General features: G+C 53.7%; 1 protein-coding gene across 1 annotated transcript in view; it reads left to right on the top strand.

Moving 5' to 3' along the window:
* NCAM1 (neural cell adhesion molecule 1) overlaps window positions 1–16405 on the top strand; it is a 66697-nt gene extending 50292 nt beyond the window's left edge. Inside the window, exons 19-23 of the mRNA XM_088017521.1 lie at window positions 722–902; window positions 10878–11085; window positions 12010–12126; window positions 13123–13917; window positions 15406–16405. Coding sequence (XP_087873647.1) covers window positions 722–902; window positions 10878–11085; window positions 12010–12126; window positions 13123–13917; window positions 15406–15526 — 1422 coding nt within the window. The 3' untranslated portion in view covers window positions 15527–16405. The remainder of the gene's footprint in view (window positions 1–721; window positions 903–10877; window positions 11086–12009; window positions 12127–13122; window positions 13918–15405) is intronic.
* Window positions 16406–17903: the final 1498 nt, after the last annotated feature.

Below are 17903 nucleotides of genomic sequence, written 5' to 3'. Positions count from 1 at the left end.
TTGTGCAACATGGTATTTGCTTTATATTCTGCTTGCCTTTTTTATAGAGTTTGCCAAGGAAAGGAGCCTTTCAGAGAAAGAGAAGACATAGACAGCTGAATTTCTTTGTTTTGAATTGTTTTAGATTAAAACCGGGCCACCGGTGACATAGGGCCAGCCAAGCGAACTTGCAGCCTGACAAAACCCTTCACGGGCCGTTTGTAGGGAGGCACTGAGAAAATTGTGGAAAGCCTCTAGTATGGGGCTGGGCGCATGGTAGGTGTTCAACAAATGGTAGTTTTTATTGTTAACAAAACGAATCTATGCAGTGTTCCCGTGTCAAGGCGGTGAGTCCCACAGCTAAGTGTGAGCAATATCCTGAAATAGGGCAAGAAGGGAATTCGTTGTATGGCTCTTCTGGGGCATCCATGTGCCCAAGCATTCCAGAATGTGCTTGGGTCCCTGGGTGCCCTGATGGCGATGGGACAGGACATTGGAGGGTGGGCCCTATGCTACCTGCCACCGTGCTTGCAAAATGCGAGGTTGACCTCCTGACCTGCATCATCCTTAGGGGTTTTCAGGCTGGTAAAGAATGAACACCCTGTCCTATCATCAGTTCTTATTTGTATTATTTTGCACCAATAGTAGTAACTCCCTGAAGCTCTTCCCGTTAGCCGATCTCACCAGCATTTTCATCTAAACTATCCTGGTGTCTTGTGTCCTTCCTGCCGGTTTCTCCCAGAAGCTCTCCTCTGAGTGGAAACCAGAGATCCGGCTCCCGTCTGGCAGTGACCATGTCATGCTCAAGTCCCTGGAATGGAATGCTGAGTATGAGGTCTACGTGGTGGCTGAGAACCAGCAGGGCAAGTCCAAGGCGGCTCATTTTGTGTTCAGGACCTCGGCCCAACCCACAGCCATCCCAGGTATGACTGCCTCTGCTTTCTGTGAGTTTCCCGCTTCGAATTAATGCACAGTGCTGCACCTCCTAATGTGCTTGAACAGCCCCTGACAACTTGCTTGCTTCCAGCCATCCTCATGATTGGTTGCCCATGCAAAGCTTAGTTTTGCTTTGTACCTATCTGTGCAGTGGGTTGAGATGTACTGGACCCCCAGGAAAGCTTGGCCAAGCATCCTGGGGCAACGGTCCTGTGTCATTCAGCCCCAAAGGACTGTTGCTACGCCAGTCTGTGGGAGCCCTCAGATGGGAAAAACCCAGCTCCAGCCAAGCCTTGGTGGCTGGTTGAGTAAGGATCTTTTGTTGAGACCTTATCTACCCTCTGCCATTTCATACAAGGACCACCTAATTGTTTTGAAGCACTTTCTATTTGATGCTTGCTTACTGCACAATCATGGTCCAGATCTCTTCTCTGTGGGGAAGAGACGGTGCCCGCTTAGGTGAAAATCCTATCTTCCAAGGGCCTCTCCACTGCAACAAAGATTAAATTGAATCACTTGAAACAGGGAGAGTGGAGAAAGGGGATGCTGACAAACCCCATCCGTGAAAGGCAGTCCAGTCTGCGGGAGACCGCGTCGGGGGCGCTTCTCCTAGGAGACGCAGACCTGTCTCTAGGGATCCAGGACCAACTCAAGTGTGGGAACAAAGGGAGAGTTCTGCTTGCTGGCCCAGCCCCCTTGCCGCTGATGGTTAGTCTCCTCATTGACCAAACCTTCAGAGCAGAAAGAGATCTTCAGTACCACTCTCTGCTTTTCCAGATCAGCCGAGTGCCAGCCACAGGCAGGAGAGAGGGACATACACCATATAGCTGCAGCCTGTTGAAAGGGGGCCCCATAAACTCTGTGCTGTGTTCAAGCATGGTAGGAAGATGTTCCAGTCTCCCAGCTGCCTTGGTGTGGCCCCGTCATGCCTGTCCTGTCTCTGATACTTGTCTGGGCACTCTGCTCAGTTGTCACAATAGCGCCTCCCAGAGGGACGGAGACCAGAAAGGGTATGGCTGCCTAGGACACGGGCCTGCATGTGCGCGAGTCGGTTAGTGAAAACAAAGTGAGACCGGTATGTGGTTCCCGATGGTTGAGTGTGCATGACTGTGTGTGTCTTGACAGACATGTGGGGGCCTCCAGGGAGCTGGCAGGTGGGTCTTAAACCACAGAGGAAACACGGCCATTGGTCCTACCCTCTGCATTGTCAGGGAGGCCCCTTAGTGCACATGGGCAGCAGTGAAGGCAAGGCACCTGGGCGTGGCTGCAAGTGTTCTCGCCACCGCTTAGCACCATGTCCAGAGGTAGCCCTGCCATCCATGCCCCTTCTCCCTTTGTGTTCTTTGGCCCGTTTTTCACTGAAATCAACAGTCTGGAGTGTGTCTGGCTCTGCTCAGCCTTTATGGGACACGTAGGAGGTGGGGGAGTGAGAGGCTTGTGTCACCCCTTTCCAGGGAGAGAAAGTTCCGACGGCACCTGTTGCCTGGCCTAAGCAACATAGGCAGGTCGCTTGGACATGCTGCAGTCACGTGCTGAGTGCTGCTCCCAGCATCAGCCTGTGGGGTTGGAGCAGTTGGGGACCCTGTGAGTCAGATCTAGAAATAGGAGACCTTGTCCTCCACGGTCCTGCCCGGCAGAGATGTCAGAGTCCTTCTCATCAAGCCTGCAGGTGCCCAGGGAAGCCGGAGAGGGTTGAAGGGACGGCTCGCCTCACCCACAAGGGCTCGGTGGCTCTACCACATGCATTTGAGGAGGAGGTGGCTCTGTGCTTGGTTGGACTCTCCCGACCATGGTGTTGGGACCTGTGTACAAAACCTGCGAATTTCAAGATGTGCGTTCATGATGGGGTTCTGTGGTCAGCAGGGTGGCAGGAGGGGAGGCGCACAGACTAGCTTGTCTTGAACAGCGTCGGGGGGGTTGTGGCGCCCAAGGAGGAGGAGTCCGACCTATCACTGAGATGCTCCTGGTGCATCTCTCCTGCTACGTGTAGAAAGCTCTAGAGGCTAGGAGGCTGTGGATAGGCTCGTTGACTGTTCCCAAGAGGCCTGACCTTAGTCAAAGGTAACACTCTCCTAATCACACTCTTGTATTTGACTGCAGAGGCTCTGTTCTCTCACTTGGATTTCATTTGCTCGCTGACCCCTAACCCCCGAATTCACCCTGCTGTGCTGCTTCTGGCCTTGCTGAGCTTCGGAACTGGCCTTACGGGAATAATACCGTACTGAACTCTTCTCTAACCTTTGTCAGTTTAATTTACTAAGTTGAATTAACCTTTGATTCTTGCGTTTTCTATATTTGACCTAATTTTTTTCTTTTTATCTATTTTTTTTCTCTGTTTCTGTCTCTACCTTCTCTTTCCTTCTCCCCCCTCCCCTTCCTGTGTCTGCCGTCACACATCTCACCTTGGACGTCCGTCACTGGGACATCCCCACTGCCACATTTGTTTTTAAACAACCACATTCCCTCTGGGCGCCCATTGCTTGGACCTGCAGCGACCTTGGGAGGCTGCTCTGCGTCCTACACCTTTGTCTCATTGCTTCTCTCTGCAGTGACTCTGCTTTTGCTCTGTTAGGAACTTGAACACACACACACACACACACACACACACACACACACACACACACACACACAAAATTAAGTTTGCTTAATGCCCAGTTCCTCTGAGAATGATCAGTGCCCCCTTTGGAAGAACCTGTCAGGACCGCCACAGCCATGCCACCAAGCACTCTGTGTGGAAGAGGAAGGTTTGGTGATTGGGAAAAGCTGGACCTCCAGACATTTTACCATTCACAGGTCCGCTTGTGCTGCTTCACGAGGATGTTTGCCCCTTTCTAATGGCAGTATGAGAAAATATTTGGGAGCACTTTTCTTTAAACACTGTCTTTTTAAAAAGCATTATGCTAGGTTTACAGAGAAGTTTCTGCACATCTGCTACCTGTTGCATTTTGTTGTTGCTGTTCTTCCCTGAAAATGATGTAGCAGAGGAAAATGTCTAAGTACCTCCTGAAGCTTGCATCAGATTCTTCGAATCACCACATGCTCCCCACCCCATTCTAACCCCATGCTCCTCCTCTGCCCTTCAAAAAGTAGTTGGCTTCGCTTGCACTGACGTGCCCGTGGTAAGAGAGCCAGACCACTGGGATGCACCCGAGCATTTTGCTAACACGATGGGCAGAGTCATTCACCCCATTTTACCCATACAGTGGAAGAAATTGGACTTGTTAGGCATTATCTGGGGCTGCTCAGATGTTCTGGGAGGCGCTTTGGTCCTGGTATTAGTATGAGCAGCCCCAACAGGGCCAGCCTATGATGCACCCAGTACCCGTCAGCTTTATAAGATGGGTGTCCCCCCAGTTGGAGTGGCTGCCCAGCAGTGAGCCGCAAATCAGCACAGAGCCTCGTGTCTTGGGGGTTGTGGTCTGACGGTCTCGCATACACGTCAGTCCCCAAGTTGGAGGTATCCACCTCGAGCCAGGCACAGTCACGCACTCCCCACCCCCACACACACTCTCACCAGAGCAGAAGGATGGGGACAGGTCATTCCTGGACTGCCCAGCCCAGAGCGTCCACACACTGCGACTCGGTCAGCCTGTCTTACTTCCCAAATTCCCCAACCCCCCATAGTGGTCAGTGGCTTTAGTGACATTTAAAAAATTCTGGTGACCACCAGCTAGTCCCCTCTGCTGTTGGGGGGCACGCCCCTCCACGTGCCCAGGAGAGAGGCTCGCTAAGGTCTCGCACAGAGACTCAGCTGAATCCTGCTCAGTACCATCTGTGCGCACTTGGGGATGGACCTTCTACTGAATAAAACCTCCCTCCCTCCATTGTGGTCACATCATTCTACATATCTCATCTCTAAACATCCCACAGAAGTTTGATTTGTTCTTTTTGTTTATTTTTTAGTTCTCTTTGTTCTTGGTTTTTTTTTGTTGTTTTTTTTTTTTTAATTAATGTTTGAGGACTAGTCTTTCCCTTTGGGGATCCCAGTGAGCCCGTGTCAGCGGGCCCGTGCCCCCCAGCGCTCACCATTTAGAGGCTCATGCTCAGACACTGGAGGCCACACTTTGCCCAGCAGCTCAGGCAGGTAGCGCCCCTCGCCCCAGCCCTGCCTACCCCCCAGCCCCACCTCAAACCTCTTCCCCTGGGGCCCCTGCCCTGCCTTCACACCAGCATAAGACAAGCAGGCGTGGTTCTTAGGCACAAGGCGGAGCATCGAGGAGAGACCCGTGGTGCCTCCGGGCCTGGCGTAAGAACCCCAGGTCAGTTAGCAAGAGCTCTGGGGAGGGCGAGGGAAGGAGGGGTCTGTCCTCACTCGAGTGGCCCGTCACCGTCCTCCTGGCTCCTGGCGTGCTCTTGATAGCATCTTGGGCAGAAGTCCCGTGTTCACCCAAAAGGGCCCGTCGCGGAGGTCTGCCCCAGCCTGGTCCCATTCCCACCCACAGGGGACGACCAGTGTCAGTGCTTCTGAAGGGGCTCTTTGGAGATCTAGCCCAAAGCGTAGAGAGGCCTGACACGGCCTGTCTTCCCACGCCCCCACCCCCCGCACACCCCAGGCAAGGAGGGCCTCAGCCAAAGCTACTTTGGGGTCAATGCTGGCAGGCCCTGGTTTGTAACGGGATGCCTTTCGAGAGACAGTGTTGGGGCACACTCACTCCCCCCGGACACCGTTCTCAGTGACGGCTGTGGCCCCTGGCCCCACCAGCGGTCCCCAAGGTAGCAGCCCTTTGAGGCCCCCGCGGGAGGAAGCACTTGCCCCCTCGCTCAGCTGCCCCCGCCGCCGGGCCCCATCCAGTGCTGCCACGCTCCACATGCCGCGGGGTTCCTCTGCTCACTTCTGAAATACTGATACGGCAGGTTTGGATCACGTTTGTTACTAATAAGAATGCTAACACTGTTGTGTAGATAATCAGCAAGGCCTTGATGAAGTTTACACCTTTGCATTATTAAAGGAAATAACAGTCCACGTGAACTCACCAGCGTGTTTTGATTTTATTGAATAGTTGTGTGTCCTACAAAATGTCAAAAGCTCTTCCCTTCCACCTCACGTGTACCTGAACAACTCTGATTACTCTACAAATTGCACCCCAAACTTGTAGCCTGCTGCTTAGAGTTCTAGCAAAGGAAATGCTTTCCTTTCCTGATGAGGAGCTACGCACTTTGCTTAGCTGCCCTGAGAACTCTTGTGGGTCATTGCCTCCTTGGATGCTCCTGGTCCCCAGCAGGCAGGGGGAGGGGACAGTCCCTTTGCAGACCCAGGAGGTGGTCACTTCAGGGTCAGAGGTGCACTGTGGGCCACCAGACATACAACACTGTAGCTAGGGCTCCTGATTTCCCTGCTCCCATTAGAACCCCATAGCAGAGGCTGCGCAGAGCGACCTTGTGATAGAATGTGAGAGAAAGCTCTCATTGGCAAATCCTGTTCTGCTTATAATCACACTTAGTAGGACACTTCCCGGAAGCCCTTGAGACCAGCCGTCTGTTTAACAGCGGCTTCTGGGAAGGAGCAAGCAGACGGGTATGGGGTTATGAGTGAACCAGAGCCCCAGCTCGGTGGAAGGGGTCACTCTGCTGCACGAAGAGCCGGTGACACAGTGACTCAGGCCTGTCTAGTGTCTGTAAAATGTGAAACCCGGATTCTCGCTTTGAGGCATTTAAGAAAGATGTATGTAGGTCTCCGTCTTGGGGCAGCCAGGTCCCTACTCAGGGTCAACCCCTCCCATGCCAGGAACCGCAGAAGATGGACAGCCCCATGTTCGTAGCATCACCGTTGGGGCGGCTCTGACCCTGGAGGTTATGGAGGAGCTGCTCCCAAGAAACTCTCTTTGCATGTGGGTCTGTGGGTGGAACTGGGACCAGGCCAGTGGCAAGGTCAGGCAAAGATAGACCCCTGGAAGGTTAGGTTTCCCTTTTATAAACTGTTACCTAAGGTACAGGGGCTACCCTTTGTCCTTGTGGCTCTCCTGGGCTACAGCCCTGTAACATCCCCCGAGAGCTAGTGGGTGTTGGCTTGACTTTGATATACTTTCATCCATTTCCTGGTGTTTCCCTTATTTTCAGTTTTTTTGCTTTGTTTTGGTCTTTGGTTTTGGGTGGGTTTTTTTGTAAAAGCTATGCACACTCTTTCTCTAGCTTGAGGAGCGCCTTACTCCCTCTGGAAGTCAAGACTCTTAGTGGTGAACTGGGTGGCCCTTTTTCCTTTGGGGACAGTCTTCGCTTTCTCTCCATCCGTTCAGTATGCTAGGTCAAGGCCATGCGGTTAGACCGCACAGCTCCTCCTTGGGCAGCGAGTCATAGAGCAGCTGTTACTCATTGTAGGGCAGACACGAGAGGACCCGGAAGCTCCTCAAACTCTGCTGTGTATGAGGATCACCCGGGCTATTCCTCCAAATCCTGATTCCTGAGCCTCACCCCCAGAGATTCTGATTCCGTAGAATTGGGGAGCCCCAGAGTCTAAATTTACAGCACCCCAGGAATTCTGCTGCAGGTGGACAGACATTACACTAAAAAGTATTTATTTTCCACATAAAAATAAAATCACAAGAATCAGTTAATAAAAACAGGGCCTACTGAGTGTTGTAGGCTTCCAAGAAAAAGTATGTTGCACGGGGTGCTGCTGGATGGTGATGTGGGATGGCAGGCTCTTGTGGTTAAGGGGGGTGTGGAGACACCGTCACCCCAGGCCCTGCCCCACGTGGGGACCTCTTCCAGAGCATTACGGAACCACTGCCAAGGGGCCATCCAGCCTCTGCTTGACCACCTCCAGCCACAGGGGCCTTGCCTGCCAAAGCAGCTCACGCTCTGTTAGTTCTTTCTTGGGGGGGGGGAGCGGAAATCTACCCCAGATCCTATAGTTTCCATCCAGTTTCCACCCAGCAGTGGTACCGAACAAGACTACTTCTTCCATTTCACAGCCCACCTGTAAATCTCTGGAGGTGGCCTTCTCATCTCCAGACTCAACACCCACTCATTTTTTTTTTGACAAATATTCTTTGAACATTTCCTATCAGTTAGGTTGTCCTAGATGCTGGGGAGACACAAGACAGGTAGAGTACCTGGTAGAACCTTCCAGAAGGGACAACCAAATAAAAACCATGTAAATGAACAGAAAACGTCAGCTAGAGGTAAAAAGAGAAGAAAGCAGGTAATGTGGTAGATAGTGGGCAGAAGTGCCTCACTAGATAAGAGATCGGAGGACAGAGGGAGAGGGCTCTCTGACAAAGTGACCTTTGAGCCAAGGCCTGTGGGACGGCAAAGAGCCACCCAGGAAGTTATGGGGCTGGAGTGTTGCAGGCAAGGAGTCAGCAAGGGCTTGAGGCAGGAATGGGCTGGGTGTGTTCAGCAGGTGGCGTGAAGGCTCTGGCCGGAGCACAAGGTGGGGGGAGGGGCGGGGGGGGAGGGCCGGTGCCATAAGTCACAACAGTCAGAAGAGTGGGACCGTCTACAGCCCGTGTAGGGCCTTCAGGCCAAGAGGAAGAGTCTGAATTTTATCTCCGCTAGAAGGGAAGACCACTTCCCTTTCTGTCTCACGTCACAGGGGTCTTTGTACCCTCCTGGCCCTTCCCCTGTGCATGCACACGGTGCTGGCCTTCAGAACCAAGGCAGCCCTCCAGCTGGGTCTGATGAGCCCAGAGCATAAGCTGGACAACCGCCACCTCAAACACAGAGCCACTTGGCAGTGGTTTGTCATCCTCTTTAGAGATAGCATTTGTCCCCTAAAACCATATTTATGTGTATACCTCAGAATGTACAGTTTGTACCACTGAGCCCGAAAACACAAACATCGTCCCCTCACACAAATACTTTAGGCTCCTTCTTCAGGAAGCAGGCACTCAGCACCTGTGGGGCACTGACGTCAGCAGGCAGCAGTGGCTTCCCGCCCAGTGTCATGGGCTCGAGAGAAAGCCCAAGGCTGATATCCCCTCCCTGCTCAGGGAAGCAGCTTTGGGACTCTGAAGATCAGGAAGGCTTGCATGCCTCTGTGCTTACTGGGGTGGAACGTGTAAGGACGTGCGAGAGAAGAATGGATGCTTTATTCTGCTTCCGTGAGCTGCTAGGGTAAAGACCCGCTCTAGCGGAGTTTGGGGGCCGGCCGGCCGGCCGTTTCCTGCCGCCAAAGTCCGGAGATGGCATGGCCAGAGCTGGGCCCTCTGAGTTCAGAGCCCTTGGTCCATCTTGATGCCTTCCTGGGGGTAGCCTAGGGTTTTCAGTGTGGGTTGGATGGGACCAGCCAGCGAGCCCAAGGAGAAAAAGCTGGGAAGCAAGACCAAGGTCCCAAAGAAGCCACAAATATTCAAGAATTTGAGAAACTTCTCCAACTAAGGCCCATCTGTGCCACGGGTACGACGCATTAAGCTGTGAGCAAGCAGTCATCTCTGGCGTGCTGGGCTGGTGGCGTGTACCTGAATTAAACTTTGAAACAAAGACCAGTGGGGTAGGATCACTGCTGAAGAAGCGCCATGGGGCCTGAGCAGAAACCCCTGGGCAGACAGACGCGTGCCCCCAGGAACACAGACTGCATGGAAAAGGAAGAACATGACCCTTCTGTAGCACCTGTCACCTTGGACTACACGTTCCTCCATTATCTGGTGTGGTACATGGCTGGCAGCCCAGCGGGCCTGGCCTGGTGCACAGCAAAGGCTCAGTGAGACCCACATAGCTTTGGCCACAGTGACTGCCTCTAGGGGGCCGACCTGGGTGATCCCAGTGACTGCCTCTAGGGGGCACACCTGGGTGATCCCAGTGGGTCCTGCCGGCACAGGAAGCCTCAGACAAGGTCCAGGGGTGGGGTGGGGCTGCCAGTCTGGTACTCCGTCCTTCCAGAATAAAAACGAAGCAGACGTGCTCATGTTTCAGTCTGGGGTCATGGTTTCCACACTGACTTGTGGGCAGAGCCCTGCTGGGTCCTGGCTTCCCAGAGCATAACCACGTATCTCCCAGACACTGGGGGGACTCACCAGTCAGGGGGCCACCTCAGGCAACTCTCCACCATCACAGGGGGGCCTGGGGAGCTGTGAGACCATCAGTCCCCCGGGGCTCAGGGGGTTTGTAGATGGACAGCAGGGGAGGACACAGAGGCCAAGTCATCCAGAGTGAGCGCAGCCAGAACGGGGGTGCTGGGTACTGCTGGGTACTGCTCGGGTGTGAGAATGTGGGTCTGTCTGTCGTGGGCACAGAGGGTATTTGCCCTAAGTGTGAGTGTGTCTGTCCGTGTGGACGTGCATCTCTGGGTGAGTCTGCTGGGTTTCCTGAAGTCTGGTCCAGGCGTGCCTCAGCTCCCAGATGGTGAGTATACCCCAATTTTTCACCTTGCCTACCGGGGCTGGGCCGACCTCCACGTGTCCAGAGTAAATGGGCTTCCTTCGGCTCCCTGGGTGCAATGACAGATAAACCATGTCCATTGTCCAGTGTTGGGATCCTCTGGAGCTGGTTCTAGAGAGGAGAGGACGTGGGGTAGCATTCTGGGCATACCATCGTGCCGGATGTCAGCACAAGCCCACAGGAAGCCCTGGGAACCCCCTGCTGCCCAGTTGGGACCCTGCCCATGACCACTCCCAGGAGCCACAGTCCAGCCTGAAACCGGTGACCATCTCCTGCCTGCCTGCTGCCGGGCTCACAGGGAGATCAGCTAAGGATGGGTTGGGGGAGGCTCAGAGACTGAGCACCAGGATGGAGACAGCTCCCAGTCCCCACCTGCATCCTGACTTGTGGGTGCCTCATGCCCTTGTCCGCTGGTCTGTGAGATACAGCTGCAAACCGCCCTCTCAAAGATACAAAGAGACTCTGTCATCTCAATACCAGGGTATAGAAAGGCCCCACGGAAGGTGCCCCTCTTGACACAAATGCCATGACTGTGTCCTGTAGGCTCTCCCCCACCGGAGGGGCTGTTGCTCTGCGCAGGGTGCAGGAGTCTGCAAGGCAGTGCAGTAACCGCCGGCCATGTCTCTCTCTCCTTCCCACTCAAGCCAACGGCAGCCCTACATCAGGCCTGAGCACTGGGGCCATCGTGGGCATCCTCATTGTCATCTTCGTCCTGCTCCTGGTGGTGGTGGACATCACCTGCTACTTCCTGAACAAGTGTGGCCTGCTCATGTGCATCGCCGTCAACCTGTGCGGAAAGGCTGGGCCCGGAGCCAAGGGCAAGGACATGGAGGAAGGCAAAGCCGCCTTCTCGTGAGTACAGACACACTTGCCACCGCTGGGGTCTGGGCTCTGCCCCGGGCTGGGTGGGGCAGGGGGCCAGCAACGAAGCCATCTCATCGGAGAAATGTTTCTCAGAGCATAGTCTTTGGGGGTACGTGTTTGCAAAGCCAACTCTTGGGCCCAACCTCACATCTAACATATTAGAATTTCAGAGAAGTTTGAAAATCCCTGCATAAATGAAAATTTGGGGAATTTTCAGAGCTGAACCAGAAGAAACCTGCCATAGCATTTCAGAGACCTACTTGCCTTGCTGTCATTCATTTATGTATTCATTCATTCATTCAGTCAGTCAGTCAGTCATACATCTCCCAGGAAATATTTATTGAGCAGCTACTGTAGGGCAAAGCACTACTCCTCGCACTAGGTTACACCCCCGCACAGAACAGGTAAAACTTCCTGTCCTTTCGGAGCTGAAGTTCCAGATGCTGTCCCCTCCAGCATCTCTGGAGAAACAGATCCTGAGCCAATTAGCAGGAGCCTTCGCAGACTCAAGGCAAGAAGGAACAGAGCAAGGGGTAAGCTGTTAGCACCACCATGTGTCAGGCTCTGTACGTAAATACAGATTATCTGAGCACTTCTCTGTGCCAGGCACTGTGCTGAGCACTTCACACTCATTATCTCAGTTAACGTGAAACAGCTCGGCAAGGCAGAGACTTATTTACCCTGTTTTACAGATGAGGAGATGGAAGCAAGGGTGAGCAAGTTGGGTGCTCAGGGTCACATAGCTAGCACGAGTGGGAGCTGAGGCTCAGGCACTTAGGCCCGGCTTGAGCTGCACCCCCAACCCCTACCAACTTTGGGCCGGGCCCAGGTGCCACTAGCTGTAGCTGGCTTCTCCAGGAGCCCCCTCTCTGCCCCAGCAGCCCAGGATTGAACCAGCCACTCTCTCCACAGGAAAGATGAGTCCAAGGAGCCCATCGTGGAGGTGCGGACTGAGGAGGAGCGGACCCCAAACCACGATGGAGGGAAACACACAGAGCCCAATGAGACCACACCGCTGACAGAGCCCGAGTACGTGGGCAGGGAGGGGCCGTACCTCGTCAGCAGAGTCCCACATCCACCTCGTCACCCTACCCACACCTCCCATGCCTCCCAGCCAAACCAGCAGGCCAGATGCTGGAGCCCTTGGCCAGAAATGCCTGACCCCCCCCCCCTCCCTAGAGAGAAGGCATTCTGGGTTCTGTTAAGGGCCTGTAGGTGCTCAGAAAGGGCTCCTGGGATGAGAGGGACCTCTAGACCCCCGTTCCTGAGTCACACACACATCCTGGAAACAGCCGAAGGGGGCAAAACTTCGTTGAGAGACGCTGAGCTTTGAGAGGCTTAGCAGGTTCTGCTCAGGATTTTCAAGAACTCTAGGGCTTTCTGCATTCTTCCCAGAAGGGTGAGGGAAGGTGAGGGTCTGTGAAGCTCCCCCGCCCTCCTGTTCCCAGAGGCCTGCAGGAACCAGGCCCAGCTGAGCCTGTGACGACTGCTGGCTGTCCTGAGTGCTCTGGGTTTGAAGGGAGCGGAGCTGAATGGCAGCACGGAATCGGGCTGGAGAGCCCGTGTGGCTCCTCGGGGCCGTTTGGAGCCCTCATTGCCTTCCTCCCGACTTTCCCCATCACTGCCCGTGGAGCCTGTTCCTCGGGGGGCCTAGGGCACCGGCAGCGGCGGACGCCGGACGGAAGCCTGCCCCTCCTGAGTTGGGGTGCAGGCGGGGCTCAGGCCGCGACAGGGCTGTAGGGAAAGGCAGCCTAGTGCAGAGAGTTGGAGGGGCGTCGGCGGGGCGGCAGGGCCCGCAGGTCCCTTTCGACTGCCACCTGCTCTGTGTCTCCTGTCTGCTCTTCTGCCCGCCTGGGTCTGTGCTCCCCCACCCCCGCCGTCCTCGTCTCTCTGTGGGCCTGTCCGTGCCTCTGCGTCCCTGCCCGCCTGCCCGCGCCCCCCTCCTCCGCTGCAGCCCTTCCCCTGCTTCTCTGTCTCGTCTGAGCTTCATTGTCTGTTCTCTTCTACTTCCTGTCCTCCCCGCAGGCTGCCTGCCGACACCACAGCCACTGTCGAGGACATGCTGCCTTCTGTCACCACCGTCACCGCTAACTCTGACACTGTCACCGAAACCTTTGCCACTGCTCAGAACAGCCCCACCAGTGAGACCACCACCCTGACCTCCAGTATTGCCCCCCCGGCCACGGCCACACCCGACTCAAACTCTGTGCCCGTCGGCCAGGCCACCCCTTCCAAGGGGCCCGGCGTCGCCACCTCCTCCCCACCCCCCGCTTCAGCCCCCAAGGTCGCCCCCCTCGTTGACCTGAGTGACACCCCGACCTCAGCCCCCGCTGCCAGCAATCTGTCTTCTAGTGTCCTGGCTAACCAGGGGGCTGTGCTCAGCCCGAGCGCCCCTGCCAGCGTAGGGGAGGCCTCCAAGGCCCCTCCGGCCAGCAAGCCGGCCCCCGCGCCAGGCCCCGCCATGGCAGCAGCGGCCACCCCTGCCTCGGAAGCCCCCCAGGCCAAGCAGGAGGCTCCCAGCACCAAAGGCCCGGACCCCGAGCCCACCCAGCCCGGCGCCGTGAAGAGCCCGACCGAGGCAGCCACGGGCCTCACTAGCCCGAAGAGCGAGGCTGCCTCCGTCAGCGCCACAAACCCTGCCCAGGGCGAGGACTTTAAAATGGACGAAGGGAACTTCAAGACCCCAGATATTGACCTTGCAAAGGATGTTTTTGCAGCCCTGGGCTCTCCTGCTCCTGCTGCTGGGGCCAGTGGCCAAGCCCCTGAGCTTGCTCCTTCCACTGCAGACATCTCTGTTCCGCCTGCACCAGCAAAGACCGAGTACGGCCTCTCTTTGTCTGCTGTGGTCGGGTTTTTTCCCGTGGTGGTGTGCATTAGTGCTGTGCTGTGTCCTGTTTGTGAGACGTGTCTTCAGCCTAATCCCGGGCTTCTCTATGGGAACTCTCAAGCAAGGGGCTGGGATGAGGCAGAGAGAGAGAGGAGGGGGGCAGGCGGGCAGGGCCCAGGCAGCAGCCTCCTGCTCGCTAATTAGGCCATGTTAATTATGTCTTATCCTTATCATCCTAGCAGTGGTTTCTCTTTTCCCCTGGGAGGAGGAGGGGGGCGGCCTTGCCATCAGGCCACTGATGAGCGTAGGTTGGGAAGCGAGCTAAGGAGACCAAGGTGCCCTTATCGGCCACCCCAGGGCCCACAGACAGAGTGTTAGCCAGGGCCAGGCTGAGTCCGCCCCCGAACAGCACTGTTCTGCGGGAAGAAAAGAGGCAGGCCCCAAGGCCCGTGTGGGGAGAGGATGTGGTCCAGAAGGCCCTGTCCCACTCCAGCCCGGATGCCACAACTCCCCCACGACCACTAGCTACTCTTGCTTCTCCTGGGAATGTCTGGGAAGACTCAGACCTCACAGGCACCGAATGACTGTTGGGTCTCCAAGTTCAAGGGAAGGTCCTTAAGCTTAAAGATGTCTTAACCGTGATGCCAAAATGCAGCTGCAGCCGGGGTCTGAGGCTACTTGCCCCAGTGTGTCCTTAGACCAGACTTTCACTCCTGGGACTGAAGAAGGCAGAGTCAGACCTAGGTTTTTATAGAGGCTCCTGTCCCCCAGATGAGCGGTCGTGCTGCCCTCAGCCGAAATGGGACCCTCCCCGGGAGCCCTGAATCTGAAGAAATAGGACTCCACTAGTCCTGCCCACTCAGCAGCCCCCCGACTCCCCCCACCCCGCCCCCACATGTAGCATGACAGCCCTCTCTAGCCTCTCATGCCGTGGAACACTGCCTCAGTAGCAAAGAGCATTTTCCCACCCTAAACATAGAGCACAGAGTGTGCTGAGAGTGACGAGAGGCCAGAGCAAGGGGGTTTGCAGAGGGACCCCTGGAGTGGGTACTGGGGAACCCAGCACAGCATCGTCATTTATACCAAGCTGAGTGGGTGCTACTGCAGCGGGTCAGTGGTTGGTCGGGGTGAGCAGAAGGCCACCTCTGCTGCCCCCTTCCACTGCCCCAGGGAAGGACTGGACCTCTGGGCCCCCAGCAATGGGTGAGGGCCGGAATGGGGAAGGTCTCATTCCTCTGATTCAGCAGCTCTCCACTTCGGCTCCTTTTTAGAGTCACTTGGGTGCTGTTAAAAGTCATCGTGCCCCGACCAATTAAATCAGGATTCCTGGGGCGCTGGCCCAGGAATTGGTGATTTTTAGAGCCCCCAGGTGATTCCAGCATGCAGCTAAGGGTGGAGACCATTGCTCTGAGCTGGAGCCCCGGTGGAAGGGTGAGTTACTGCGATTATGGTCTCAGTGCTGTTTTCCCAATTCTCTGCAGGAAGGGCCCAGTAGAAGCAAAGTCGGAGTGCCAGGAGACAGAAACGAAGCCAGCGCCAGCCGAAGTCAAGACGGTCCCCAACGATGCCACACAAACAAAGGAGAACGAGAGCAAAGCATGATGGGTGACAAGAAATGAGCAGATCAAAGTAAAAAGTGACACCATAGCTTCACCAGAGCATTCCCAATATCTCACACACGCACACACACGCACACACACAATCTCATTCCTCTAGTGTCTTTTGCCTTTAAAAAAAAAAAACTAAACAGATAAACATGGGATCTCCTTTTTGTAGGTTTATAGAAAGGGTTCCTTTGCTGCGCGCACTCACTTGTAAGAAAATGAGACAAAAAGGTTAAACCCACAGCCAAACTAGGACACTCTGTTCCCTGAAACCATTTAAAGAATCAAACAAAAGGACCCCAAATTAAGAATCTAGGAAGCTCAGAAAAAAAAAAAAATTCTAGGTTCAGGAAGACCACACTTGGTGTTGCCCAGTTGGCACAGACCAGTTTCAGAGAAATACTTCCAGGCACTAAGACTAACGAATGAACAAAGTCCAAGTTTATTTTTATACTTTGAGTCGGGTTTGAACTCTGTAAAGCCCCATAAATAAGTTATAATTTCTGTTCACTTTGTATTTGTTAAGTATGCAAAGTGTGTCCCCCTTGCTAGCTGAATTCAATTCCCACGTAGACTCTTGTTTTGTAGGAAGAATGCCAAATTGCAGCTTCTGGGGGTAGATCTCAGTTTGCAATATTCTGATTTCTTTTTCTCTCCTTTCCTTTCTCATTCTTTTTTTTTTTCCTCCTTTCTGCCAACTTTGTTTTCCAATGTTTACAAGTTGACAAATGTTTGACTTTGGTTGTGTTTAAACGTCCATGTAAAATAGCTGCCTTTTTCTTTTTTTTTTTTAAGTTACAAATACTGCCTAGAGGCGGGTAGGGTCATCACAGGCTTGCTTTCGCACAGGACAACTTTACAAAATATGATTGTTTACAGTGGCTCTCCCCACCCCCCACCCCACCTCCTTTCTGATTTGAAATTTTTGCCTGTGTGCAACTCAGGTGAAAATCCATCTCGTTCTGGAGTGGTTTTGCTTTTTTTTTTTTTGGTTCTCAGTTCTTTTTGTATTTCCTTGGGGGTTAGACCACTTTCTGATTAGCCACCACCTGCCTGTATCTGTGAAAAAGGATCTGCCCCCGCCCCCCAGGCGTCCACAGCCTTCGTTTTGAAGGACTCCTTAGGCTTTGTTGAATGAAGCAGAGAAGATTGTATAGTTGGGGCTGGTCTTGGTGAACACACATTTTTACCCCAAACATCCCCTTTTTGTAGAAAGCCAAATAAAATATATACATACAATTTCTTTTTGAGCCCAGAATCTAGATTTGAGCGGAAGAGCACTTGTGCTTCAGGGAATTAGTGTCTTTTTTTGGAAATCTGTTGAAGTCAAGTAACATCGGCCTTCTGTTCACTTAGGCAGCATTTATAGAAACAAAAGAGAAAAAAAAACCAACCTGCTGTCTGGAGTCATAAACACAACTTTCCTGGATTGGAAACCAAGTGGGGGGGGGAAATACAGAAACTTTAAGGGGGATGGGAGGGGGGAGAAGGGAAAAGCCAGCCCTTTGTATAGAAATTTTGCTTTTTTTTCTCATTCTACTTTAGAAACTGCAAGCTTGTGCACTGTGGATGCGTGAATATTTTAGTGTGAAACGTGTTTTTGTCATAGTATTGAAATAAAACTTCAACATAGTTTGGTTGTGGAAGGTATAGCAGATAGTTCAGAAAAAAAATATTCAGGAAACAAACATAACTCTTAAAAGGAATTGAAGCCTTTAAACAAAGAAAATGAAAGTGATAATGATGATGATGATGTCGACGATAAGGCTAAGGAAACAGAAATTCAGCCCTCGCTGCGTTCCTTTCCCAAGATACAAAACAGCAAGAGGTCAGGGTGGCGAGACTGCCCCTGAGTCCGTTCCGTGGGTCACACCCCCCCACGTTCTGACACTTCTGCAGTCTGATCAGTGGCGATACGCTAAGATTATAATTTCAAACTGTGAAAAATAATGGTCTTGTCATTTGCTAAATGTGGGGTTATTTTGCATTTTCTCAGCTCCTGGGGATGGAAATGGAGGATCCAGTGTACCCAGCTCTGACCCCTTTGATTCTTGGGTCTTTGCACAAATGTCTGGTTCAAATGCACAGGCCCTCAGGCCCAAGTAATGTGCAGACAGTTCTTTGAGCACACAGCAGAATGGGAGCTCCTGGGTGTCTGAGACAGAGGCCCAGCAGGGTCCTGCCCACGGCTGGGCTGCCTGTGGAAGCAGTCGCTCATCTTCTGATGTTAATGGCGTTGACTCCCTAAGCCAGGCCCACGCTGTCCCTCATCGAGACTGTGCATCTTACGCCAAGTGGTTGTGGCCAGGCACGACAACTTGGATTCTGATGGTTCGGAAGAGAAAGAGGTATAGCCGACCCTCAAGTAACCTGGC

Source organism: Eumetopias jubatus, unplaced genomic scaffold (assembly GCF_037043125.1).
Source record: "Eumetopias jubatus isolate StellerSeaLion01/CBP00866 unplaced genomic scaffold, mEumJub1_p1.0 scaffold_13, whole genome shotgun sequence".
NCBI classification, from domain to species: domain Eukaryota; kingdom Metazoa; phylum Chordata; class Mammalia; order Carnivora; family Otariidae; genus Eumetopias; species Eumetopias jubatus.
This window is presented reverse-complemented; position numbering and strand designations above follow the sequence as displayed.